The sequence below is a fragment of the Canis aureus genome, chromosome 33, assembly GCF_053574225.1.
Source record: "Canis aureus isolate CA01 chromosome 33, VMU_Caureus_v.1.0, whole genome shotgun sequence".
Taxonomy (NCBI): domain Eukaryota; kingdom Metazoa; phylum Chordata; class Mammalia; order Carnivora; family Canidae; genus Canis; species Canis aureus.
Window position 1 is genome coordinate 490,062 of NC_135643.1, and position 27,046 is coordinate 517,107.

Here is a 27,046-nt window from a genome sequence, read left to right on the forward strand (position 1 = left end):
AGTGCTGCCTCACAATATGAACACCATGACCAAGTCTCTTCTATTCACAGTACCTTTTTCCTTTGGAGACTATAATTGATGTCCTTGGATTCTAATGGCTTATTTTTGGAACTTAGGCAGAGGGTACAAGTCAGGACACCTAGCGACTACACTTATTATTGGAAACTACTAACTTGTATCTTTTTTGTAATTCTCCTTAAAATTATTTCACGGTTTTCAAAATGATAAAAATTAGGGATCCCTGGGTGGCGCAGCGGTTTGGCGCCTGCCTTTGGCCCAGGGCGCGATCCTGGAGACCCGGGATCGAATCCCACGTCGGGCTCCCGGTGCATGGAGCCTGCTTCTCCTTCTGCCTATGTCTCTGCCTCTCTCTCTCTCTCTCTCTCTCTCTCTCTCTCTCTCTCTGTGTGACTATCATAAATAAATAAAAATTAAAAAAAAAAATGATAAAAATTACCATTAAAAATCAGCAATAGCTTGAGTACTCAGAGAATAGTATTTTTTACACTTGGTATATGTCCAATATTTCTTTCCATTAACTAAATAAGCATCTAACTACATTGCCAGGTGCTCTTTAATAAAGGGGACAACCTGGTGAACAAGATTAAGACTTTAGCTCTCAAGAAGTTTATAACCAGTCATGGATTATAAACAAGTACATACAAAATAGATCAGGTTAGGTGCTATGATAAAGTACTGCTAAGCCAAAATCTCAAAGGTAAGGTCAAGAAAAACAAAGGCAGGGGGAGGGAGGGTCTATGCTGACAGGGAGGAGGCTTAAAAAAACACAAAATACACAAACACAAGCATTTAAAGTAAATGGCTTAAATATGGTTATAGCCCCTAGAACAGTCAAAATTGTAACATTAGGAAATGGAACGGGGGGTGGGGAGAGAGTTAAATATTACTTGTTTATATATATTTATAATCAAGTATCCTTTCCTATTACACTTAAAAGTACTAAAAAAAAAAAAAAAAATCCACAGTATCTATGTGTATTTACTGGGCAAATTGGGATACACTTTTAAAATTCCTGCTTAACAAATAAATCTCAATGTAGGTGTCTCTCTCTCTCTCTTTTTAAAGAGGGAAGGCAGAGGGTGACAGGGAGAAAGAATACTAAACAGGCTTCATGCCCAGCCCAGAGCACAACATAGGGCTTGATCTCACAACCCTGAGATCATGACCTGAGCCAAAATCAAGAGTGGGATGCTTAACCAACTGAGTCACCCAGGTGCCCCTAGGTTTCCTTTAAACAAAAACGTTTACACCCAAATAGAACCTGCAATAATCATTACAATTGTAATGATGTTTTTAAATAAAAATCATTTGGGGCGCGTGGGTGGCTCAGTCAAGTTAAGTGCTTGACTTCAGCTCAGGTCATGATTTCAGGGTCCTGGAATGGACTCCCAAATTGGGCTCTGCACTCAGCAGAGAGTCTGTCCCCCTCCCTCTGTCCCCATCCCCACTCATGCTCTTTCTCTCTCATATAAATAAATAAACCATGGCAAGAGCCTTCAGGCAAAACTGTGGCTCTATACAATCCCACTGACTCCCAATTCAACTTTTACATAATTCTCTATTAGGTTTTCTCTCCTTTTATAACTGTCCTGAAACAGTATACAAACCCCACAAATCTGTTTAAAATTCTAAATAATGCCTCAATGCTTTCAAAAATGGTTAATTCAGGGATCCCTGGGTGGCGCAGCGGTTTGGCGCCTGCATTTGGCCCAGGGCGCGATCCTGGAGACCCGGGATCGAATCCCACATCAGGCTCCCGGTGCATGGAGCCTGCTTCTCCCTCCGCCTGTGTCTCTGCCTCTCTCTCTCTGTGACTATCATAAATAAATAAAAATTAAAAAAAAAAAAAAAAAGGTTAATTCAGTGCTTCCAGTGGCAGGGTCTAGGGATGAGACAGTGGCAAGAAGCCCTTGAAGTAGTTCAAGGAGATGGAAGAGAAAGATAAGGCTTTTCAGAAGAAATAAAGAAGTTAGAGGAGCTAAGGTGAAAGCTATGAGGAAGGGTCTCCTGGCCACAGGTGGAATAGAGAAATCTGGCAAAAAGTAAGCAGTTCCTTGTGTCTCCATCAGATGTGACCCTAACCTTTCCTTCCTGTTTAAAACACCTAGATTCTCTGCCATAACATGTTGCTACCTATAGCTAGAATGAAGCAGGTCTACTAGGGTCTGCTGTACACTTAAGAATGAACTTTGAGGGATCCCTGGGTGGCGCAGCAGTTTGGCGCCTGCCTTTGGCCCAGGGCGCGATCCTGGAGACCCGGGATCGAATCCCACATCGGGCTCCCGGTGCATGGAGCCTGCTTCTCCCTCTGCCTGTGTCTCTGCCTCTCTCTCTCTCTGTAACTATCATAAATAAATAAAAATTTAAAAAAATTAAAAAAAAAATGAACTTTGAAAAAGGAAAAAACAAAGCAAGGTTTTTGAGGTCAGAGTAAACCCAGCCTAGAATCCTGCCAGTCTGCTCTTCAATCTTTGCTATACATTGAATTCTGTACCATCCACAATCAAACAACTTTTAAAAAAAAAAAAAAGAAAAATTAATTCACAAAGCAGAATCACAGTGTCATTTCAGGTGCCATCAGTTTCCCCCCAAACCTAAAAAATTCCAATAAGGATTAAATCCTAATGTATAAAAGAATTCATTTGCTACATGTAAAGTAACAAAGCTAATCAACATAGATTTTTACTTTGAATGATGGGAAAGTGTAAAGAATAGTAGACTTATCTAGTATAATTTTATAAAATAATGAAAATGTGAAAATTATTACATATTTTAATGCTATAACTGATGCTAAAATACTACTAAGACATGGGAAGATACTAACTTACCCTCTAAGTGAAACAGCTATGTAACAAAATAGTTCTGTTCAAATGGTGAATAATAGAAATGCTATTAGGGACCGTTTATGGATTTGTAGAGTCCGATGTTTTTCTTTTTTCTCCTCCGTATCTCCAGATTTTCTACAATGACACTTTGTCATTCATCCCAAATCTTCCATCACATTTACAAAGGATATATTTACCTACTATTTTTTGTCACAAAAAACAAAAACCAAAGTAAAACCAAAACTTTTTTAACCAAAGTAAAAAAAAAAAAAAAAGGTGCTGAATACCTGTATCAATATCAAAGAAAGGTCAAAATAACTGAAGAGTATTTTTACCAGGTTGAGAGGCTTTCAAATGCCCACCATCTATAATATATACAACCACCAAAGCATGACAGTCATATCATCAATACAGAGAGACAGACAAGGGAGACACACAGTAAAGGCAACTTTCATGAGATTATTATTCAATAAATTATTTATTCAAAGGAGTTAACTTGAAAAGTGAACCTCAAATGGTGAATGAGGTAAGGCAATGCTAATCTAGTAAAAGCCTAAACAAAGAGCTATACAGAGGCTAGGCAGAGTCTACTTTAAGGTTCAGGGAGGCTTCCACAGGGAATAATAAATGAAATGAAGAAGTTACTCAGAGAATGGTGCTTCGATTTATAGTGACTTAAATATAACTTACAAAGCAGTTACTTCTTCACTATAATTCTGGCTTAAAGTGAGTCAGAATTTAGTAGGCTAGGGGCACCTGGGCGGCTCATTTGGTTAAGTGTCTGTCGTCTTCAGCTCAGGTCATGATCCCAAGTCCTGGGATCTGAGCCTGGTGTCCGGCTCCTAGCTCAGTGGGGAGTCTGCTTCTCCCTCTCCTTCTAGCTCTCTCCCCTGCTCTCATACTCTCTCTCCATCCGAAATGAATTTTTTTAAAAATCATAAAAAAAAAAAAGAAAAAAAATTTAGTGGGCTAAAATATAATTGGTGGAAATAAACCGTATCAACCAGAAAATAAAGGTTTTAGAGACAAAAACGAAACAAAAAAAATCCTCACTGATTTATCTATTAATGGCACACTAATTTATTTGTTCTACACAAACTACCATCTTGCCCATCTTCCCATTTCTCCCCTAGAGTAGGAAAATTTACAGTGCAATACATAAGGTATGCATCAAAGAAGCATTAGGGATAAATTATAGATAAACCAGCAACAGGTATTTTGGGTACTTATAGGAAATTAAGACCTGGAAAATTGAGTAATATGATATTTGTGTTTATAATTCACACACAGCCAATGTACACAAGATTCTGGTCAAGAGGTGGGTTCCTAGATGTCTTGGGCTCAGGTCATGATCCTAGGGTCCTGGGTTCAAGCCCCATATGTATCAGGCTCCGGCTTCCTCTGTCCCTATCCCTGCTTGTGCGCTCTGTCAAATAAATAAATAAAATCTTTAAAAAAAATAAAGAATCTGGCCAAGAGGAAAAACAAAAGAGACAAACTACACATTCAGAATAAATGTGATTACCAGAACAATTGTGCTCTTTTTATTATTCAGTAAAGTACCCAACTCTTAGGTAAGAAATTTCTAGGATTTGGGTTCTTCCATTTCCTAATTCCTTTAAAAATTTTTTTTTTTTTTTTACTTATTTGAGAGAGAGAGAAAGCGTGAACAGAAGGAGGGGCAAAGGGAGAAAAAGGCTCCCCACTGCATAGGGAGCTGGATGCAGGGCTTGATCCTAGGACCCTGGGATCATGACCTGAGCAGAAGGCAGATACTTAAACCAACTGAGCCACCCAGGTACCCCCCAATTCTTTTTAAAAACCCTCTGAAACATGAGACTGAGAAAAAAATTTTTAACTATTTAAGGCCATGAAAAAGTTATGATCTTCCCAGGCACCCCCCAATTCTTTTAAAAAAGTTATCAGAAGGGTAGACCTAAACTGGGTGGCTCAGCGGTTTAGTGCCGCCTTCAGCCCACAGTGTGATCCTGGAGACCCGGGTACCAGTCCCACATCAGGCTCCCAGCATGGAGCCTGCTTCTCTGTCTCTCGTGAATAAATAAAATCTAAAAAAAAAAAAAGTTATCAGAAAAACCCTCTGAAACATGAGACTGAGAAAAAAAATTTTTTTTTTTGAAAAATTTTTTTTAACTATTTAAAGGCCATGAAAAGTTATGATCTTTTTGGATCTTAATTTCCTCATTTGCAAACTGAGATGTGATCTGTGATCAAACCTACAAGACTATATACATACAGTTCAACAAAGACAGCCAAGATTAAAGGATACTATGTACAAAAAGAATCTTCTTCAGCTGGTTGTTAGCCTCTAGCACCTTCAAAGATAAGAGCAATTATAATCTAACATCTTTTTAGATAAAGTAAAATTACATGAATTAAACCCTACTTTTCCCATGAACACCTGAAACTGTGGAGATTTGTCAAACTGGTATGCACAACTGTAAAATTTAGTTTTCTTTCAATTAAAAACAATTGGTCTTTTTTATTAATCCAGATACCCACATGATTAGTCTGGTTTCCCCATTTAATGACTTCAGAGATCATCATTCATTCTACTTTCCACCTTTATCCCACATAGAATTCCCGTGTATCTTTATCAACATCCTTTTATTCATTCTTGTTTCTCAAAATGCTTCCTCTCCATTTGCCTAGACTAATCTCCTGAAGCATACTGTCTTCAGCTTTCACGGGAAATCATTTACCACTATCTTTTCTGAATCTCCTAAATACCATTGAGAGGGAAGTGGAGAGAAAGAAAGGTAAGTCACATTGGGCTTCGTCTTTACAATATACTTCGATTTCTTCAACTTCAAGATAATTTAAAACTCAGTTATCAACCAAAAGAATTTTTGGTTTCTTCCTGAACTAAAACTTAAATACTTAGGTTTTTTTTGTTTACTTTTGGGTTAAAAGTAAGTTTGGTGAATCACTAACTAGTATAATGGAGCTGCCCACAAAGCAATCTCAGGCTACCGTATAGATGTAATGTTGAAAATGAGCTGACAATTCCACTTTGTACAACTTAAATAATGGTTGAACATTAATAAATGCAAATTACAAAAAGGTAGATTTAGGTTCAACATAATGCAAAAATATCCAGATTAGAGCTACTTCATAGCCAGGCAGTCACTGTAGGTATTTATTCCAGAGATCTACCGAACAATTTAGCAGAATTATAGTAAAATAGTAAAATAGTCCATGTCTAGCAATGTTAGATTAGGTTGTTCCAACACTAGGAGTCTAAGTCTATTAAACAAGAACTAGGGATCCCTGGGTGGCGCAGCGGTTTGGCGCCTGCCTTTGGCCCAGGGCGCGATCCTGGAGACCCTGGATCGAATCCCACGTTGGGCTCCCGGTGCATGGAGCCTGCTTCTCCCTCTGCCTGTCTCTGCCTCTCTCTCTCTCTCTGTGACTATCATAAATAAATAAAAATTAAAAAAATAAAATCTTAAAAAAAAAACCCAAAAAAACAAGAACTAGACCTTTGATCCCTACTCATTCCATACCTTCCTTATCTGTAATGATTGAAATCCTATGCATTTATTTGGGACCAGATTATACCCCTGAAAATCTTCCCTGATTCTTCTATAGATTACTACTGTCTTTCCTCTGAATTCTCACAGACTTTGTGTCTTTATCATGGCACTTTACTAATCATATTGTTCCCTAAATTTATAAATCATATTGTTCTTCTTCATCTCTCCTCCCCTCTCAAGTATAATCTGAGCTCTCCCCTAAATATAATTCTCTGGAAAGTAACAATTCTTAAAAATCCAGTGACCTCTCCTCAGTCTTCCACTTGTATTAGCACTATTGATAACCTCCTCCTAATGCTTCTATATTTCTAAGATAATGCAAGTTTCCTTCTCATCAAAATGAAGAAGTTCTGTCTTCTAAGCTGGCAATTTCAGAGAGTCTAATGGCTTTAGCTCTCCTATCTACCATTTTAAATGTATATCTAATCTCTACCATGAACACAAATTTTACACTTTAACCCTCGTGCTCTCATAGGATACCAATATATGCATCCATCCAATGTTTCCCTTATTTCTGTTAATGGTGCCACCACCTTATGGCTAGAATGCTCAGTCCTAAGTGACTTTCCTTATTTAAGCTTCAAACTAAAATCCTGACAACTCTAAAGTCTCTTGGAATTGGTCTCATTCTTTTCACTCCCACTGAATTTACTCTCTACATCTTCCTCAAATCTTCCAAGTGTCTTTATCATGTGCAGTATATAATACAACAAAATTCAAACACCTGCATTTAATTTGAATAAGGCACTCCACAGAAATCCAGTCTGACATTCATGATCTTGACCAACTTTGCAAATTTACCACACCACTATAACAAATTCTGTGTTCAAAGAACACTATATGCCACTCACTGTCATTCCCTGAATCTGTGGTTTTCATTCATTAGGCCACTGTCTGATCTCATTCAACATAAGATGGGTGAATAGGTGGGAAAACACAAATTCTTCCAACAGTTAAGGAATGTCTACTATATATGTAACAGAAACTATGCAAGGAAAAACAATGGTGAACACAAAGGACTTGATCTGCTGCCCTAAAGAAATTTAAAGTCCAGTAGGAGACAAAATTCCTAAACACAATCATGTGATAACTGCTACAGCCCTATCACAAAGAATATACTATTTGAGAACTGGAACAGGCATAAAAATTGGACATGCAGAAAGTAAGGAAGTTGAGTATATCTCAAGCCAAAGCCAAAAGAAAAATTTTTAGGGGAGACCATCTCCTTAAAAATACCTCATGCCACCAAATCCTTCCCCTTTTCACTCTTCAAAAACCTCCTCAAGATCTCATTCCAATTTTACCTCTGGCTTTGCTAGCGAGGGTCCATCAGGCAAGATTAACCATTTCTTTCTCATAGTATCATAGATCTCTTCTTCAGTTCTTATTAATGCACTTAATCCCAATAATATATGTACATGTGCACAGGCACATCCCTCTCCTATTTGGAAGATTCCTCTATGCTAATGCTATGCATAAGCCTGGCAGCGTTATGCTTCCAGGAGATGCTCAAAAGACATTCTTTGCAGCATCCACCATTGCTGTGCACATAACAGGATTAAAAACTCTGTTGAAGGAGGGGATCCCTGAGTGGCTCAGCGGTTTGGTACCCGCCTTTGGCCCAGGACGTGAACCTGGGGTCCCGGGATCGAGTCCCACGCCGGGCTCCCTGTAGGGAGCCTGCTTCTCCCTTTGCCTGTGTCTCTGCCTCTCTCTCTGTCTTTCATGAATAAATAAATAAATAAAATCTTTAAAACAAACAAAAAACCCCCCCAAAACTTAAAGGTAATTTTAGAACTTTGAGAAATTTTAGAAATCCTCTGCCCCCCAAAATTAGCACGAGAGACTCATACAATACACTCAATTTCTTTTCAAAGGTAGCAAAGTAATCTCATCTTTTCAACAAAATGATTTGGGGGCCACCTGACATCCACACATTAAAAACAAAAGGAAGTCTAATACTTGGCACCCGCATATAAAAATTATGTTGAAATGGACCACAGATGGGATTCCTTAGTGGCTCAGGGCATGATCCCGGGACCCAGGGATCCAGTTCCACCATTGGTCTCCCTGTAGGGAGTCTGCTTCTTCCTTTGCCTGTGTCTCTGCACCTCCCTCTCTCCATCTCTCATGAATAAATAAAATCTGAAAGAAAGAAAGAAAGAAAGAAAGAAAGAAAGAAAGAAAGAAAGAAAGAAAGAAAGAAAGAAGAAGAAAGAAAAGAAAAAAGAAAAGAAAAGAAACGAAACGAAACCAGACGTAAATGTAAAACCTTAAACTCTAGGCTTCTAGAAGAAAACTTTTATAACCTTAAGATTTTAGTTAAGACACACACACACACACACACACCCTGCCAACTGGACCTCCATCAAAATATAGAGCCTTTCATAAAGTCATCATTTAGAAAGTGAAAAGGCAAGCCACAATCTGAAAAAAAGCATCTGTAAAATACACATGATAAAGGACTTGCATCCAGGAAAAAAACCTCTCATAACTTAAAGCAAAAAAAAAGTACTACTGAAAGCTAAAGTAGTTAGTAATAACAGGATTCTACTGATACGACATTCTGTAAAATGCAAAAATATAGATTAACCAGATCAGAGGGTAAAAGTAGAAAGGACGATAAAGAAACAGGAAAGAACTTCTGGGGTGATACAACTATCTTAGAGCTTGATCGTGGTGATAGTTTCATGCCTGTATGTCTGTCTAAAATCATTAAACTGCAAATGAAGAGTGAGTAGCTTGTACTGTGGTAAATTATTCCTCAAAATTTAAATTTAGCAATACAATCACATTTCACCATGCCAATAATTTCATGAACATTTATGAAGAATCCCTTATTGCAATGTAAGGGAACCATGGTACCCTGAAGGTGAGAATATCTAATTCAAAAAAGGCAATTTATTCAAAGTTGACACCTCATCTATAAAGGAAAATTATTGGTAATATACAGTATTGTTAAGGATATGGGGAAAATGGGCTCTTCCACAGTGTTGGTGAAAACATAAATTGGTACAATCTTTTGGAGATATAATTTTGTGGTTTTAAGCAAATTAATTAAAAATGAACACACATAACCACACACACACAAAAAGAACACATATAACCAGTAATTCCACTTCTAAGATACATTACAAAGAAATACACAAATTGTACAAAGATCTATAAAGGTTGTTCATTGCCACAAAAGAAAAATAAAGCAGTCTAAATGTCCATTGACAGGAAAATGGAAAGCTATAAAATATGAAATCATGCACACATTTAAAAATAGGGGAAAGCAGGACGCCTGAGTGGCTCAGCGGTTTGAGCATCTGTCTGCCTTCGGCAGAGGGCGTAATCCTGGAGTCCCGGGATTGAGTCCCACATCCGGCTCCCTGCATGGAGGCTGCTTCTCCCTCTGCCCGAGTCTCTGCCTCTCTCTCAAACTGGGTCTCTCATGAATAAATAAATAAAAAAAAAAATCTTAAAAAATAGGGGAAAATAAGTTATAAATGTGGACAAGAAATACTGTTAACAAAAGTAATAATCAAATTGTAGAATAATTTACAAACCCCATCTGTGGGAAAAAAACATTAAAAAAAACACTAATAAGAAGTATAGGTTCTGGGTCTAGAAAAACAAAAACACAAGCTATATACCAATTTAATAACACCAGTATGACATCAAATCCTACTTTAAATTTTTCATTTCGTTTCTGATAACCTTCTAACAGATATGTGTTACTGGTTATCAAACATGGCTCTGGGGGTGCCTGGCTAGCTCAGTCAGTAGAGCACAACTATTAACCTGAGGGTTGTGAGTTTGAGCCCACACAGATGTAGAGATTAATAAAAAGAAATAAACTTCAGAAAAAAATGACTCTAGAATAAAGGCCAAAAGTACGAGAATTCATTTATCACTACTAGTAAAACCAAAAGGCAATCTGTGACATTATGCTTACATTACCAACAATTATGGTTAAAGTTTAAGTTAGCTTAAATATTACCAATTAATGGAAGATAGGATTGAGATGGCGGAGATGGGGAAAACAGACTAACACCATGCTGGAATTTAAATTGAGCAGCTACATACACAGAGACAGAGAGAGAGAGAGAGGCAGAATCAGGCAGAGGGAGAAGCAGGCTCCATATAGAATGAATAATAAAGAAATTAAATTTTTAGATCTACTATAGCAAATAGTTCTCAGAGCAGATGACAAAGACAAGATACAACATGGGGCTGTATACCAAAACATAGAAGTATCAGAATGCACAATCAAAAATTCACTCTTTGAGGAGCCAGGAATGTCCTGACCACCACAATTTATAAAGAGCGATAACCACAGCATCTTTGGGAGCCCTGGGTGGCTCAGCGGTTGAGCGTCTGCCTGTGGCTCAGGACGTGATCCTGGAGACCCAGGATCCAGTCCCAGGATCAAGTCCCACATCAGGCTCCTTGCAGGGAACCTGCTTCTCCCTCTGCCTGTGTCTCTGCCCCCCACCACCCCCCCCCCGTCTCTCATGAATAAATTAAAAAAAAAAAAAAGACCTAAGTAAAAAAACAAACAAACAAACAAACAAATAAAACCCCAAAAAAACCCAGCATCTTTAGTCAAGTAGTTCGGGGTCAAGAGATGGTCTTTTTTTTTTTTTTTTTTTTTTTCAGTAGATGGTCTTGATGGGACTTTCACTTACTCCAAGTTACTGATATGTAATTTCATGTCACATTTTGATGGCCATTTCAATGCTTGGAAAAAATAATCAAGATGAAAACTGCCAAGAAGCTGAGACACTATGTCAAAAAAAAAAAAAAAAAAAAAAAAAAAAAAACACAGGAAACCAAAAGAAAATTACAAAATTTTAAGAATCTACACAAATATTTTTTCAGCACTGTAAAGTTACATGGGCTATATCTTGATTTCTATAAAAATAAGATCTCTAGTAGTAACAGGATGTAGTTCTTTGCCACAAAGAAATTATGTTACCAAAGGCTTTACTAGGACATGGCTTATCTCTACTATTGGAACTCACTCCTTTTCCCCGTCGAGAGCCCCTTACTCAAAAAGCTGAGGTCACACTAGTCAGGCCCAGGCCTTTTCTCATTGAGCCATGGATTCCCAGTCTCAACACCTAACCGCATATTAAAACCGGAACTTTCTGGTACTCCAGAGGTCTTTACCAATCAAAACATCAATGCAGTTTTTTTTTGTTTTTTTTTTTTTTAAAGATTAGAGCAGAAACCTTTAATTTGCTGCAGCAGATCATTGAATGAAAGCATCACAAACAAAATCTAAGTACCAGATGTAGAAATAAATGAAAGGTAGTTGTGGATTAAACCTTTTCTTTCCTCAGGCCCCAAAGTTAAGGAGGCATATTTTGAAGTTCATAAGCTCTTAAAGTGACGAAGCATTACCTGTGCCATGAAAATAAAAGCATATATTTGTATTACGTTTTAAAGTTTAAGTAGTAACATACATGCTCCTTTGTCTCCTTGAAATAGGATATTTAGCTTCATTCAGAGAAAAGGAAACTGATGGTTAGAGAGCCTAAGTAAAAGAGTTTAAAAGGTCTCTCATAATTAAGAGAGAGGATTTGAAATCAGGTCTCCTGTTTCTAGTGTTATTTTCATTACACCTGGCTAAGAACAGCCACTTTAGAAGAACAGCTACAGGTGCAAGATTATAAAAACCTTTTGAAGTCTAACTGCTAGTTTGATACTGTCAGGGAGTGAAAAAGGAGAGGGCAGTAATAGAATACAAAAAAAAAATCCAAGAGTCAACCCAAATTATCTACAATGATGTACCAAAATAAGGAAAACTACCTAGAAATTAAAAGATATGAATAAACTGAGGATATGAACAGCAATCAAGAAATGGATTCTATTGCTTCTGAAGCCAGTCCAGAGTTCTGGGAGAAGAATCAATTTGTCTTAGCAACTCTTAAACAAGTGTATACCAATGGAGAGTAATTAAGTCATGTCTGTCGGGATGTCTGGGTGGCTGAGCGGTTAAGCATCTGCCTTTGGCTCAGGGCATGATCCTGGAGTCCCTGGATCGAGTCCCACATCGGGCTCCCTGCATGGAGCTTGCTCCTCCCTCTGCCTGATTCTGCCTCTCTCTCTCTCTGTCTCTGTGTCTCTCATGAATACATAAATAAACTAAAAAAAAAAAAAAAAAAGTCATGTTTGTCGATCAAATTCTATTGAATTTAAATTCAGAAGCAACCCTTATGTTCATACCTATCAAACTCAGACTTGAAAAAGGATTATTGGGCAGCCCGGTAGCTCAGCAGTTTAGCACCACCTTCAGCCCAGGGCATGATCATGGAGATTCGGGATCAAGTCCCACGTCAGGCTCCCTGCATGGAGCATGCTTCTCTCTCTGCCTGTGTCTCTGCCTCTCTTTCTCTATGTCTCTCACGAATAAATAAATAAAATCTTAAAAAAAAAAAAAAAAAAGAAAAGGGATTATTTCCCACCTCTGTATCAATTCAGCATAAAAGGTGGGAAGTTGTTTTTTTTTTTTTTTTTAAAGATTTTACTTATTTATTCATGAGACACACACACACAGAGAAAGAGTTAGAGACACAGGCAGAGGGAGAAGCAGGCTCCATGCAGGGAGCCCGACGTGGGACTTGATCCCGGGTCTCCAGGATCACACCCCGGGCCAAAGGCGGCGTAAACCACTGAGCCACCTGGGCTGCCCCCCCCCCTTTTTTTTTAAGATTTTTAAATTTTATTCATGAGAGACAGAGAGAGAGAGAGGCAGACACACAGGCAGAGGGAGAAGCAGGCTCCCAGTGGGAAGCCCCATGTGGGACTCCATTCGGATCCCGGGCTCAACCGCTGAGCCACCGAGGTTCCCAAATGTGGGAAATCTTAAAGAAACTTAAGAGAATGAATATTCAATCCTGATACTGGGTAATCAGTAGCAATAATTTCACAGGATAAGAAAACTGTTAAGACTCTAAACATACAGGGGCGCCTGGGTGGCTCAGTGGTTGAGAGTCTGCTTTTGGCTCAGGGCTGATCCTGGGATCTGGAATCGTGTCCCTCATTGGGCTCCCTCCATGGAGCCTGCTTCTCCCTCTGCCTATATCTCTGCCTCTCATGAATAAATAAATCCTTAAAAAAAATCCAAACATGCAATTAGTATTCACAGATTTTCAACAACTGATATCAAAATTTTCATTTTGATCTCTCCTAAGTAAAATATGGACAATGAGTATTTCCTGCTACCAACAGTGCCAATATTACTGAAACTCAAGAATCAATTGGTCAGCTACTAATGAACACTAAATTAAGCTATCAAATTATCTAAAGACTTTTTTCCTTCCCCTTTCTTCTACTTCTAATCCCTAAACTCCCCACAAATACTGATTCACTCTTAAGACTTGTTCACTACTGACTAATATTTCAATCCAAATATTTAAAAACTTGAACCATAACGACTCTTAATAATCCAATTGAAGTTCTTATCCTCCCAATTCCTTGATAGCCTTTCAGAATCCAACTTCTAAGGATTAAATCATAACACAGGAATACACATGACCAATCCCCCAAATTTAAGAAAACAGGAAGGTGATATCACCAAAGAAACTACACATAATCCAGTTCTAAGGAGTTCAAACTAATCATACCGTGTATCTGTTAATAAAGACCAGGAATTTTGGACATCAAAAGGACCACTGGATACTAACAGGGCCAAGTGTTTACTTAGAAACTTTGTTCACATGCCTAAGGCTAAATTAACTGCCAAATATGGAACTAGAGAAGGAATTCTCTTTTTCTTTCCCTCTAACCTATGGGGCTCCCTTACTGCAGCTGATGGTTCACGGATGCAGGTACAGGTAATGCTAACATTTGGAGGGCTAGAACGGTATGTGGAGCTTTGAATCTAAAAACAATATTTTGACCCAAACTGAAATCTTAACTTGCAGGAGAGGTCAATTTTGCTATCAATCCAGCTTCAGTGCACGAGTTTTGCTGCTGTTGTTTTTAAAGGCAGCAAAGACACCTACCTTTGGGAAAAAAAAAAAAAAATCTGTTAAGAAGTTAGGTATGCCTTGGGGGAAAAACTGATCTATGCGGAAAACTGTAGATGCAAATCTGAATTCGCTCCAAAGCGGCACAGAGCCATCTTTAAAAATCTGCTTTTAAAGACGCAGATAAGATTCGATCAGATTCGACAAACAAAAATCAACACAATCTAGGGAAGCTTATGTTCCTCTCATTGACTATCTTTCCCACTCCCCACTCAAAAAAAAAAAAAAAGTGGGGGGAAGAGGAAGAAACCCATTTCCCAAAGCACTGAAACATCTTTGCTCTCCCTAGGTCAATAAAGGATCGTCTGCCTAAAATAGCGGAAAGAAGGTAGGTGTTCGTTTCACGTAGCCCGGGTTTCTCAACACTCCAGGCATAAGCCCGACGGGGTTGTCCAAGAACGTGGAACACCAGGTACCGGGTGAGCGAAGCTGCGGCTGCCTTCAAACCCGGATTCCGCTTCGGTGCACAGAAATGGTGCCCGGAGGCCGCTACTTTCGCATCTGCGTCGCTTCTGCCTCCGCCGACAGAGCCTCTTTTCCCCTCCCCCACGGGCGGGGCGGCGGCGGCCTCCCGCTCCCTCGGACCCGGGAGGGAGACACGAAGGCGACTCAGCGACGAGGCTGCGCGTGGCTCCCACCCTAAACCATCGCCCTCGGAAGCCCTACTGCTCCGCGTCCCCGTACTGGCCTCCCCCGGCGCCTGGGAGCTGCTGCGCTCCCGGTCCCGCTCCCCTTCCAGGCCGCCACCTCATCTCCAACAACCCCGGGCCCCACCTGTGCCCTCCGGAGCGTCCGTCCACAGGACGCGCGCCGGCCACCTCCCCTCCCGCGCGGCCTTCCATCCCGCACCTGAGAGGAAAGGCTCGGCTTCTTCCACGCACACTCGGCGGCGCGGCAGCCGACAAGAACAATGTCTCTCCGCCGCGACACTCCGACTCCAGGGCTCACTCCCAGGACGGTTGCCTCGAGCCGGGCGCGCGACAGTGTCCCCTTCCGACCCCGCTCCGACCTCCCGCCCGGCCCCGCACACACCTCCAACCAGCAGCGGCGCGGGGACGTCGCGCGGGGTCACCAGGGGAGCCGCCGAGGACCGGCTGCAGCGGATTCTTCTCGCTCGCCGCCCCCTCCCTCCGACGAACCGCAAGCCTCGGCAGCCGGGGAGCCGCGAGCCCGTTTCCCCTACAACCACCTCTTCACAGGCGCCAGGCGCTGCGGCGAGCGACTAGGAACACGGACGTCCCGCCCCCTTTGCCGCCGCCCCCTCTTATTGTTTTACCCCTGCCGACAGGGCCGGGGAACCCCCCAGCACGGCGCCGGCCAATCGCGCATCTCCTCCACGCCTGGGGCCCAACCTTCTCGCGTCTCTTGCGGAGCACGCGCAGTGCGCCGCCGCGCTCACGTACGCTCGCGCCCGGAACGCCGGGGAACCGGAACCGGCCTGAGGCCGCGGCGAGGCCGCTGGCCTGACGTCACAAGGCGGCGGCGTTGCTCCGGTGCTGCGGCCCTGGCCTGGCCGCCGTGCGCGATCGCGTCCGAACGGGAACTGGTGGGCCGCGCAGCTGTGCCTTTTGCGGCATTTTTGGAGAGCGATGTGTCTGGTCCCTCCGGATTATTGATGTTAAAAGGGAGGGAATTTAGCCATTTTCTCTCGAACTCGGTGTCTGCAGGTTGCTGCTCTAGACCGTAAGCAGCCGGTGGTTTCAGCTCTTTGCACCCCAGACTCACTTACGTTATTGACCCATCTTGGGAAATGGAGGTTTTAAACTCCACTGAGAAGGTTAAGTTCACTCTGATGGCCCAAAGCAGGATACGTCACGGAGCCTACTAGGCGGAAGGCCCCGGGATGCAGAAAAATACGATGTGGCCTGCACGGGGCGGGGGCGGGGGCGGGGGCGGGGGCGGGTGGAATCCACTTCTTTGTGCGCCTGTTCTGCGTTTAGGTGTTGCTAAATACATACTAAGCGTTTTACACATTAAGGACGCTAAAAGGCTGAAATCCCAGGACATTCCAGGATTAAAGCCCTGTCCTAGATCCAGGCCCAGACCAGGCCCCAGGGCATAGCTGGGAAATCAGTCGACACTGACACTCGTGACCTTGATTCGTGGAAAAAGCCAAATATTATAGTCAAGGAAGCCACTTTGCACCTTGGTGCTGGCAATGTTTCTCAAAAGCATATCGAGGCAGCAGAGGCACTTTTGGAAAGAAGGGCTGAGAAAATGATGAAAGGAATGAAAGGGCAATTAGAAAAGGAAAGAACACATTTATTACGTGCCCATGTATCAGACATAATGCGGGAATAGATGTTTCATCAGTTTGCTTGACATCATCTAAGAGAAATTTTAAAGTATTTTCCACATATGAAAACCAAGGTTTGCAGAGGCACTGCCAACATCCGAACCTCCAAAACTACATTTTTACCTTTGTTTGCTTAATCATTTTGTTACATGAAAACTATCTGAGCAGACCATGACTTTTAGGAGATGAACTTTGACATGCTTTTTTCCTTTAAAGCATGCATGCAGATCGCCCTTTTAAGTCTAATTACTTCAGTACCAGGCACTCTTCCAATTACTTTATGTAATTTCTTAAGCATGGCATTAACCCTATAGAGTAGTTACTATTTTATGTCCATTTTACAGATGAGGAAGCTGAAGTTTACATCAAATAACTTGCCAAGGTCACACAGCTACTGTTGGGGGGAGCTAAGATTCAAACACAAGCAGTCTGTCATCACCCTCCACGCCCTTCACCCCAAGCTGTAAAATACTCTCACTAAATTAACAGCCACGATTTATTTATCTCCTCTTACTGCTGATGGACATTTTGATTGTTTCCAGTTTGGGGTTCTTATTCACAACCACTGTTATTCTTCCCGATAACGTATCCTGGTGCACAAAGTACAAAAGTTTCTCTAGAGCTATGGTTCTCAGAAATTAACCTACCTCAAAATCACCTGGAATGCTTGTTAAAACAGATTGCGGAGCCCCACTCCCAGGGGTTCTGATTCATCAAGTCTGTGTTGAGGCCTGAGAATTTACATTTCTAACAAGTTCCCAGGTAATGCTATTGCTGTTCTCCTAACCACTGACTGGGGGAGCTGACTGGCTTGTTCAGTGGAGCATGCAACTCTTGATGTCAGGGTTGTGAGTTCAAGCCCCACATTAGGTGTAGAGATTACTTAAAAATAAAAATCTTAAAAAACAGAAAAACCCAACTGGCCTACAGCATGGGTTGGCAAACTTACACTGTAAAGGACAAGAGAATGAATATTATAAGTTTTGAAGGCCACAAATTCTTTGTTACATATCCCACCCACCTCCTTTTAAAATCCTTTAAAAATGTAAAGAAACAGGGGTAACTGGGTGACTCAGTCAGTTGAGCATCTGACTTCTGGTTTCAGTTCAGGTCATGAAATCAGGGTTGTGAGATCAAGGCCTTCCTTGGGCTCCACACTCAGCTAGGAATCTGCTTGAGATTGTCTCCCTCTGCCCCTCCCTCCACTCAGTGTGAGCTCTCTCGCTCAAATAAATCTTAAAAAAAAAAAAAAAAAAAAAGATTCTCTCTTTGCCCCTCTCCTCCTTGTGCTCTCCCTCAAAAAACAAAAACGAAAAAGTAAGAAACAGTTTTCACTTAGCTTTAGGGCTATCCAAAAACATACCTCAGGCAACCCCTGCTCTAGGATAAATACCAATAAGTGAGTTACTGGGGGAAAAGATTTGGCTATCTTCAATTTTAGTAAAAAGCCATAAACATTTCCTTTTTCAAATATTTCATTTATTCATGAGAGACACGGAGAGAGAAAGCAGAGACACAGGCTGAGGGAGAAGTAGGTTCCCTGTAGGGAGCCCGATGCAGGACTCCATCCCAGGACCCAGGATCACACCCTGAGCCAAAGGTAGATGCTCAACCCCTGAGCCACCCAGGTGCCTTTTAAACTGTTTTCCTATGTGGTAATTTTTACTTCCTAAATATCAAGTCTGTGCCCTTGGAATGCCTCTCTACACTTACAGCCTCTGCCCAGGTTCAGGCCCCTTTCATCTTTCCAGAAGAACTACAGTAGCCTCCTAATGTCCCTGCTCTTCAAATACAGGATCCATGAAACACCCTCTCCCCTAATAGACTGTAAGGCAAAGAAACCGGTATGAATTGAATTCATTCAATGGCTCAAGCCACAAACTTTTAAATTACCCTTGACTCACACCACATAATCATTGGTAACTTCTATTCCCTCTGCCTTCAATACTTAACCTGGATTAAACATTTCTCATCACTATTACTACTATTATCATAGTCCAGGCCACCATTGCCTACTGCAACAGCCTTCCACCACTTGGTCTTGATGCTTCCATTCTTATCCTACTACAGTCTAGTCTCACAGGCACAGAAACCAGATCCTTTATAGCTATGACCAGATGACATATTCAAAACCTTCCAAAAGCAACACAACAAAATCTCAAGTCCCAACTGGCCTCCAAGGCCTACTCAATCTAGTTCTTATTTACTTCCCTCTTTTCTTACCACTTTTTCTCTTACACACTCACTCTTCATTTGACACTTCAGGCCTATTTCCTGTTCCAGGGGAGATCCTAGGATGCGAAGCTTTATCAAAAGTCTGTGAAAAATCAGGGCAGCCTGGGTGGCTCAGGCAGTTTAGCACCTGCCTTTAGCCCAGGACGTGATCCTGGAGTCCTGGGATCGAGTCCCACATCGGGCTCCCTGCAGAGCCTGCTTCTCCCTCTGCCTGTGTCTCTGCCTCTCTCTCTATGTGTCTCTCATGAATAAATAAATAAAATCTTAAGAAATTAAAAAAAAAAGCAAAAGTCTGTGAAAAATCAAAGTAAATTGCACCTATTGATTTTTCTAAGTACTACTACCAAAACAGCTTATTCAAGCATTCTAAAGGTGAATTAAGTATGATTCCCTTACACAAACTATCTTTCTTAGAATTTCAGTTAACCAAATACTGCTTAAACAGTCTACTAGTTTTTCCAAGCTGTGTCCTGTGGTTATTTTGTGTTCTCTTTATATTCTTCAGTTCCTAGATTCTCTTCTGGATTTCGTTTTAAGTCAAATAGTAATCTACAGGGTGCCTGGGTGGTTTAGTCAGTTGAGCGTCCAACTCTTGGTTTTGGCTCATGGGTCATGATCTCATGACATCAAGCCTCCTGTCAGGCTCTGCACTTGGCAGGGAATCTCTTTGAGATTCTTTCTCTCTCTCCCTCTGCTCCTCTTCCCACTTGCACTCACACTATCTCTTTCTCTCTAAAATAAAATCTAATATAATACACACACATACACATATGTTTAAATGGCAATCTACAAGTTGCCTTGCAGAGTGTCCACTTAATTAACATACAGGATTCTTTAAAACTCCTGGAATTCATTCATTCAGTAGCCACCATTGAGTGCCAATATATCAAGCAGAGCACTAGGCTCAAGATGAGGCAAAAATAAATGAAACACAGTGTCTTCAGGGAATTGGGAGAAGGAGGGAGGGAGGGGGAGAAAAGAGAGCAAGAGGAGGAAAGAGAGAAAAATAGAAAAAGATGGATAGAGATGTAGTAAAAAAGAGAGACTCAAACAAAGTCAGTAGGGAAACAATGACCACCGAGGGTACTGTTAAGTGATACTGCACTAGGGATAAACAGCACTGTGTACTTCTTCACAACACTGAATTTTTGAATTTATTATTTAATATCTGATGTTTTCCTGCTTGTATACACACATACCCTGTAAGTTCCACGAGTGAAGATCTCATTTGCCTCTCCCATCCAGCATTTGGTACTGGCACAATAAAAGTACTGCCCTAAATGTCTCTATGAACTGGCTGAGTGACCATTTAAGAGCAGACAGAGGGCACAACAGTCTTTTTCCTGGGCACCTTGTATTTGTGATGTTTTTGCCCTAACTTATAAAACAGTGTATGACTTATAGGTTTCTGTTTTTTCTTGATGAATAATAATAAATTTAAGACTGTAGGGCAGCCCCAGTGGCTCAGCAGTTTAGTGCCACCTTTGGCCCAAGGCATGATCCTGGAGACCGGGGATCAAGTCCCACATCGGGCTTCCTGCATGGAGCCTGCTTCTCCCTCTGCCTATGTCTCTGCCTCTCTCTCTCTCTGTGTCTGTCATGAATAAATAAATAAAATCTTAAATAAATAAATAAATAAATAAATAAATAAATAAATAAATAAATAAATAAATAAAATTAGGACTGTAGATTTTTCCTTTGCTAATAGTTTAGGCCATAGCCAATAGTTCACATTTACTGCTTTGATTCAGTTATTGTTTAGAGAGAAGTAATTGAGAACATCTAAATAATTTTAATTTCTAAATTTTAAGTTTTACTTGTTTTAGTCTGTGAGTATGGCATGTATATTTTTGTGCTTTGTGGAATTGTTGAGAATTTTCTTCATGGCCTAACAAGGTACAAGTTTTGCAAGTTGTCTATTAAACTCTAGTCTATTGAAGTCAACTTCTTTTACTGTCCCTTAATTTCTTTTTCTCTTCTTGGCAGTTTTTACAATATATTTTTAACTTTTTATTTTGAAATTATTTCACACACACACAAAAAAAAAAAAGAAATTATTTCACAGATCCTGAAAAATTGCAAAAATAGTAAATGAATTCCCTATGCCCTTCACTTATATTCCTCAAATGTTAATTTTTACTACATTTGTTTTATCATTCTCATCAGTTGTCTCTCTCCTTCCATCTCTCTCACTCTCTTCGCATCTTTGCTCACCTCCTATAGGCTGTCAATTTCCTGAGGACACTACTTTGCAATCGTTTCTGCTTCATTCCATGTCTAGTACTATGCTTGATACATTGGTATTCGATGGTAGCTACTGAATGAACAAATCCAAGAGTTCTGAAGAAAACTGTAAGTGGTTATTATAGTTACTCTGTCAGATAAATCGTAGTTTGTCATATAGCCATTGTCTTTAAAAGACCACCTCTGAACAGATTCTAGTTTAAATTTTTTTTTCTGACATGATGTCCCTTTAAAAGACAAGGACATTCTCTTATATAACTACAATACAATTATCAAAATTGGAAATTAACATTTATACAACACTATAATCTACAGACATTCAAATTCATCAATTGTCCAACTTATACCTTTACAGAAAAAGAAAAAAAAAAAACTGTTCTCTGGTCCAGGATACAATTAAAGATTACAGGGGCACCTGAGTGGTACATTCAGGTAAGCATCCGACTCTTGGCTTTGGCTCAAGTAGCAATCTCAGCATCGTGAGATGGAGCCCTGCATCAGGCTCTGCGGTCAACACAAAGTCCACTTGAGATTTTTCTTCCTCTCCCTTCCCCTCCTGCTCATGCTGTCTCTAAAAAAATTAAATAAATCTTTAAAAAAATTCAGGATTACAAAGCTATTTAGTTGCCATGAAACCTTAGTCTTCTGGAGTCTGGAGTAGTTTCTCAGTCTTTCTTTTCTTTTACGACAATGATATTTTTAGGGTGCAGGACAATTCTTTTGAAGAATGCCCCTGAATTTGGTAGCCTCTTGTTCCCTTAGATTTAGATTGTGTATTTTTGGCAAAAATACCAGAGAAGTACTGTTCTGACTTTCCTAGCTCATATCAGGAGGCAACTGATGTCCTTTTGTCCCATAATGATGATGTTTGCTTTCATCACCTGGTTGAGGCAGTCTCCCAGGATTCTCCACTGTACAGTTACTATTTGTAATTAATAAGTGTCTTGTGTATGATCCTACTTTGAGATTATGTACATATCCCATTTCTCATCATCCTTTGATCACACCAGTTTTAGCATCCATTGATGATTCCTGGCTAAATCAATTTTTGTTATGGTGGCTGCCAAATTGTGACTTTTCTAATTCCATCATTCTTTCTACATTTATTAGTTGCAGTTGTACTATAATGAAGACCTTTCCTTCTTTCCTATTTTTTTTTATGATTTTTTTTAAGATTGTATTTATTTATTCATGAGACACAGAGAGAGAGAGAGAGAGAGAGAGAGAGAGAGAGAAGCAGAGACACAGGCAGAGGGAGAAGCAGGCTCTACACAGGGAGCCTGACAAAGGACTTGATCCCTGGTCTCCAGGATCATGCTGGCTAAAGGTGGCACTAAACTGCTAAGCCACCTGGGCTATCCAATTATTTTATTTCTATCACCCTGAACTCATGGATTCCTATTTTATAATTCAATATTATCAACATTCATCCTGATGCTCACATTGTCCCCAGTTTGGCCAGGGGAAGCCCTAAGCATTAAACATGTCCATTTGACATTATTTAGCATATAAAAATGAAGAAATACTATTTTTTCAAAAAGTGAAAATGGCAAAAAAAAAAGTGAAAATAGCTTAAGACAGTGGCAAAGAACGTGATGATTAACTAGATATGGGGAGTAAGGGAGAAGTCTAACATAGGACATTTTGCTGTTTATTTCTGGGTGACAAGAAGGGCTATAGGTAATACTCACTGCGAAGTGAATACAGACTTCAGTGAATGTTCTTCCAAATATTTTTCTATCTTCTTCTTTTTTTTTTTTTAGATTTAATTTGTTTGAGAGAGAGAGGGAGAGCAAGCATGGGGGAAGGGCAGAGGGAAGACAAGCAGACTCCCTGCTGAGCATGGAGCCCAAGGTAGAGGTGGATCCCACCACCCTGAGATCATGACCTAAGCCAATATTAAGAGTTGGACACTTAACCAACTGAGCCACCCAGGCACCCCTCTATCCATATTCCTATATAAAATAATATACTAAATTTATTCAATACTGAATGCCACCGTAGGTCTTCTCTGAACACTGAATTAAGAGGAAACCCTTCAACTCTCCATCTCTCACCCTGCTCTATTTCTGTTCATAGCACTTCTTGGCACCTGACATGTATCATTTGTTGGGATTTTAAAAACTCTTGGCCTCGCCAATAAACTTTGGTTCCATAAGGGCTCATATTTGGTCTGTTTTGTTCAAAGATGTATCTCTGCCACAAAGGAAACATTAAAAAATAATTGGTGAATAAATAAATGTGTGTATATGTTTGTGATATATATACTTGTATGGAAAAATAGAGAGATGGAGAGAAATGGGATAATTAAACATTCTATTGCAGGATACTACTTTTTTCTTAACAGTATAACTTGGCGGGACACCTGGGTAGCTCAGCCATTGAGCTTTTGGCTTAAGTCGTGATCCTGTAGTCCTGGGATCGAGTCCCACATCGGGCTCCCTGCATGGAGCCTGCTTCTCCCTCTGCCTATGACTCTGCCCGTCTCACTGTGTCTCTCATGAATAAATAAATAAAATCTTAAAAAAAAAAACCAGTATAACTTGGGCATCCTTTTATGTTAATACATAGATCTACTTCATTTTTTTCCTAATGGCTACATAGATGAGGAATGACTTTTTAAGCTTAGAAGCAGGAGAAACAATTGAAACAATTATAAAGAAAATTATGAGGATATAACCAAACTAAATATAAGCTATATACTTGTACACTTCCGCCACAAATTTGAGTCAAAGGACTACTAAAATTTGATAAGAAATCCTAAAAAAATTTTGGGAATCCCTGGGTGGCTCAGCGGTTTAGTGTCTGCCTTCGGCCCAAGGCATGATCCTGGAGTCCTGGGATCGAGTCTCATGTCGGGTTCCCTGCATAGAGCCTGCTTCTCCCTCTGCCTGTGTCTTTGCCTCTCTCTCTCCCTGTGTCTTCCATGAATAAATAAATAAAATCTTAAAAAAAAAAAAAAAAGAAATCCTAAGAAAATTTTGATAAGAAACCTAATCAAAAAACATGGAAAAGGGGGAGCCTGGGTGGCTCAGTTAGTTAGGTCACTGCCTTCAGCCCAGGTCATGATCCCAAGGTTCTGGGATGGAGCCCTTCATCAGGCTCCTTGCTCAGCGGGGAGCCTGCTTCTGCTTCTCCTTCTTCCTATGACTGCCGCTCTCTGTTTGCACTCTGTCAAATAAATAGAATCATTATAAAAACTATGCAAAGGATGTCCAACTTACAGAAAAAAGTACATAGCATTAAACACATATGAAGAGCTGTTACCATAAATAAATGTAAATATATTTTTTAAGATTTTATTTATTTATTTATGAGAGATACAGAGAGAGAGAGAGGCAGAGACACAGGCAGAGGGAGAAGCAGGCTCCATGCAGGGAGCCTGACATGGGACTTGATCCCAGGTCTCCAGGATCACGCCTCGGCCGAAGAAGGCTGCGTTAAACCGCTGAGCCACCCGGGCTGCCCAAATGTAAATATTTGTAAATGAAAACCTCCAATACGCAAAACCAAACCCCTTTGTATGTTTCTGTTGCAAGTAAATGTTAATTCATCCTTTAAAAAAAGCAATTTGGCAAGATACATAAAAAACTTTAAAATGTTTGTACTTCTTAAGCCAATAATTCCACTTCTAAGTATTTATGCCAAGAAGTTCATTGTGGGGCGCCGGGCTGGCTCAGCTGGTAAAACGTGACTCTTGATCTCAAGGATTGTTGAATTCAAGCTCCTCATTGGGAGTAGAGATTACTTAAAAATAAAATCATAAAAAAATAAGTTCATTGTGGGGATCCCTGGGTGGCTCAGCGGTTTAGCACCTGCCTTTGGCCCAGGATGTGGTCGTGGAGTCCCAGGATCGAGTCCCAGGATCAAGTCCCACGTGGGGCTCCCTGCATGGGGCCTGCTTCTCCCTCTGCCTGTGTCTCTGCCTCTCTCTCTCTATGTCTCTCATGATTAAATAAATAAAAATCTAATAAATAAATAAATAAAAATTGGAGGCATCTCAAATATCCAACAGTGAATGGTTAAATAATTCACATATTATTGACACATCTACATCTAAACCTGTAAGTTTAGATATTCAAAAATATATTTTTATGTCTCCTATTTATGTTTCAATCTTAAACATGTTTATGATGCAATCTTTTTGTTTATGACGCAGTATTAAGTAAAAAAAATATGGCTCAAAATTTTTTAAAGATTTTATTTATTGGATCCCTGGGTGCCGCAGGGTTTGGCACCTGCCTTTGGCCCAGGGCACGATCCCGGAGACCCGGGATCGAGTCCCGTGTCGGGCTCCTGGCAAGGAGCCTGCTTCTCCCTCTGCCTGTGTCTCTGCCTCTCTCTCTGTGTGTGACTATCATAAATAAATTTTAAAAATTAAAAAAAAAAGATTTTATTTATTTATTCATAAGATACACACACACACACACACACAGAGAAAGGCACAGACACAGGCAGAGGGAGAAGCAGGCTCCATTTGATGCAGGGAGCTTGGCGTGGGACTCAATCCAGAGTCCCCAGGACCACATCTGGGCTGAAAGTGGCGCGAAACCGCTGAGCTGCCCAGTACTCAATTAAGGAGGAACATGTTTCATTTTTTTGGTCAGCTTCATGTTTTTCTGTACTTCCTACTTTTTAAATGTCATATGTTACTTTCACAATAAAAAAATATTTTTTTTAATTTTTTTTTTTATTTATTTATGATAGAGAGAGAGAGAGAGAGAGAGAGAGGCAGAGACACAGGCAGAGGGAGAAGCAGGCTCCATGCACCGGGAGCCTGATGTGGGATTCGATCCCGGGTCTCCAGGATCGCGCCCTGGGCCAAAGGCAGGCGCCAAACCGCTGCGCCACCCAGGGATCCCACAATAAAAAAATATTAAACCATTAAGGTATTGCCTTACTAAGGGAAGATTTTAATTTTTCATTCCTTCAGCTCTGTCTCCCTTTCCTCTCATAACATACAAAGAAACAAATTATGTAATTTGACTAGAAATACCAAATCAAGGCATCAGAAGATACAAGTGGTAAAACAAAAGAAATGAATAAAGAAATCAGACTAATCAGATAAAAATCTACCAATTGATGTTGATGAAGAAAAGATGCAGCCAGACATATGGGATGACTGATACATTTTTTTTTTCTATCAAAAGAAAAAAAGGAGGGGACTGCTGGCTGGCTCAGTTGGTGCACTATGAGACTCTTGATCTTGAGGTTGTAAATTTTCTTGCTTGTTTTTACAGATTTTATTTGTTTATTTGCGAGGGGGAGAGAGAGTGGGGGAGACAGCATGTAAGAGCAGTGGGGAGGGAGAAGCAGACCGCCACTGAGCAGGGCGTGCAACACAGGGCTCAGGCTCAGGGCTCAATCTCAGGACCTGGGATCATGACCTGAGCTGAAGGCAGATGCTTAACCAATTGAGCCACCCAGGCGCCCCTTGGGGTTGTAAATTTGAGCCCCATGTTGGATGCAAAGATTACTTAAAAATCTTTACAAAAAGGAAAGAAAAGAAAAAGAATTGGATCCAATCATGAGCAGGTGCATTTCTAAAAAGAGTAAAATTACTTGTCTGTCATTTAAATTTACAAGGCTTTCCTTTATACCATCTTGACCATTTTCAACCTAACTAGATCTTAAAATTCCATTATCACCATTTTGCTGATGAAGTAGGTTAACAGATGACTTTCCATGCATGTTTCAAGACCACCCCCCCACACACACACAGAAGTAGGGTTTACATAGGACCCCAAAATGTGACTATTAGGCACTGAGGGGTCAAATCCAAATCCTGAAAGGATACTTTTCTTTTCTTTTTTTTTTTTTAAGATTTATTTATTTATTTATTCATGATAG

At 40.4% G+C, this 27,046-nt stretch overlaps 2 protein-coding genes and 1 long non-coding RNA gene across 5 annotated transcripts in view; 1 reads left to right on the top strand and 2 right to left on the bottom strand.

Annotated features, from left to right (window-relative positions):
* G3BP2 (G3BP stress granule assembly factor 2) overlaps positions 1-15,673 on the bottom strand; it is a 34,044-nt gene extending 18,371 nt beyond the window's left edge. For both annotated transcript variants that reach the window (XM_077882510.1, XM_077882509.1), the window contains exon 1: positions 15,454-15,673. The gene's annotated coding sequence lies outside the window, so the exon portion shown is untranslated. The remainder of the gene's footprint in view (positions 1-15,453) is intronic.
* The window catches only part of LOC144304071 (uncharacterized), a 55,287-nt gene extending 31,077 nt beyond the window's left edge, over positions 1-24,210 (top strand). Inside the window, exons 1-3 of one of the 2 annotated variants that reach the window (XM_077882511.1) lie at positions 5,519-5,623; positions 14,711-16,104; positions 23,544-24,210. In XM_077882511.1, the coding sequence (XP_077738637.1) occupies positions 15,332-16,104; positions 23,544-23,601 (831 nt within the window). In that variant the 5' untranslated portion in view covers positions 5,519-5,623; positions 14,711-15,331 and the 3' untranslated portion in view covers positions 23,602-24,210. Of the gene's footprint in view, positions 1-5,518; positions 5,624-14,710; positions 16,105-17,061; positions 21,004-23,543 lie in introns of those variants that run through there. The other variant, XM_077882512.1, reaches the window with a different exon arrangement.
* The window catches only part of LOC144304076 (uncharacterized), a 47,031-nt gene continuing 41,974 nt past the window's right edge, over positions 21,990-27,046 (bottom strand). Inside the window, exon 5 of the long non-coding RNA XR_013371060.1 lies at positions 21,990-24,367. This is a non-coding gene — a long non-coding RNA (uncharacterized LOC144304076). The remainder of the gene's footprint in view (positions 24,368-27,046) is intronic.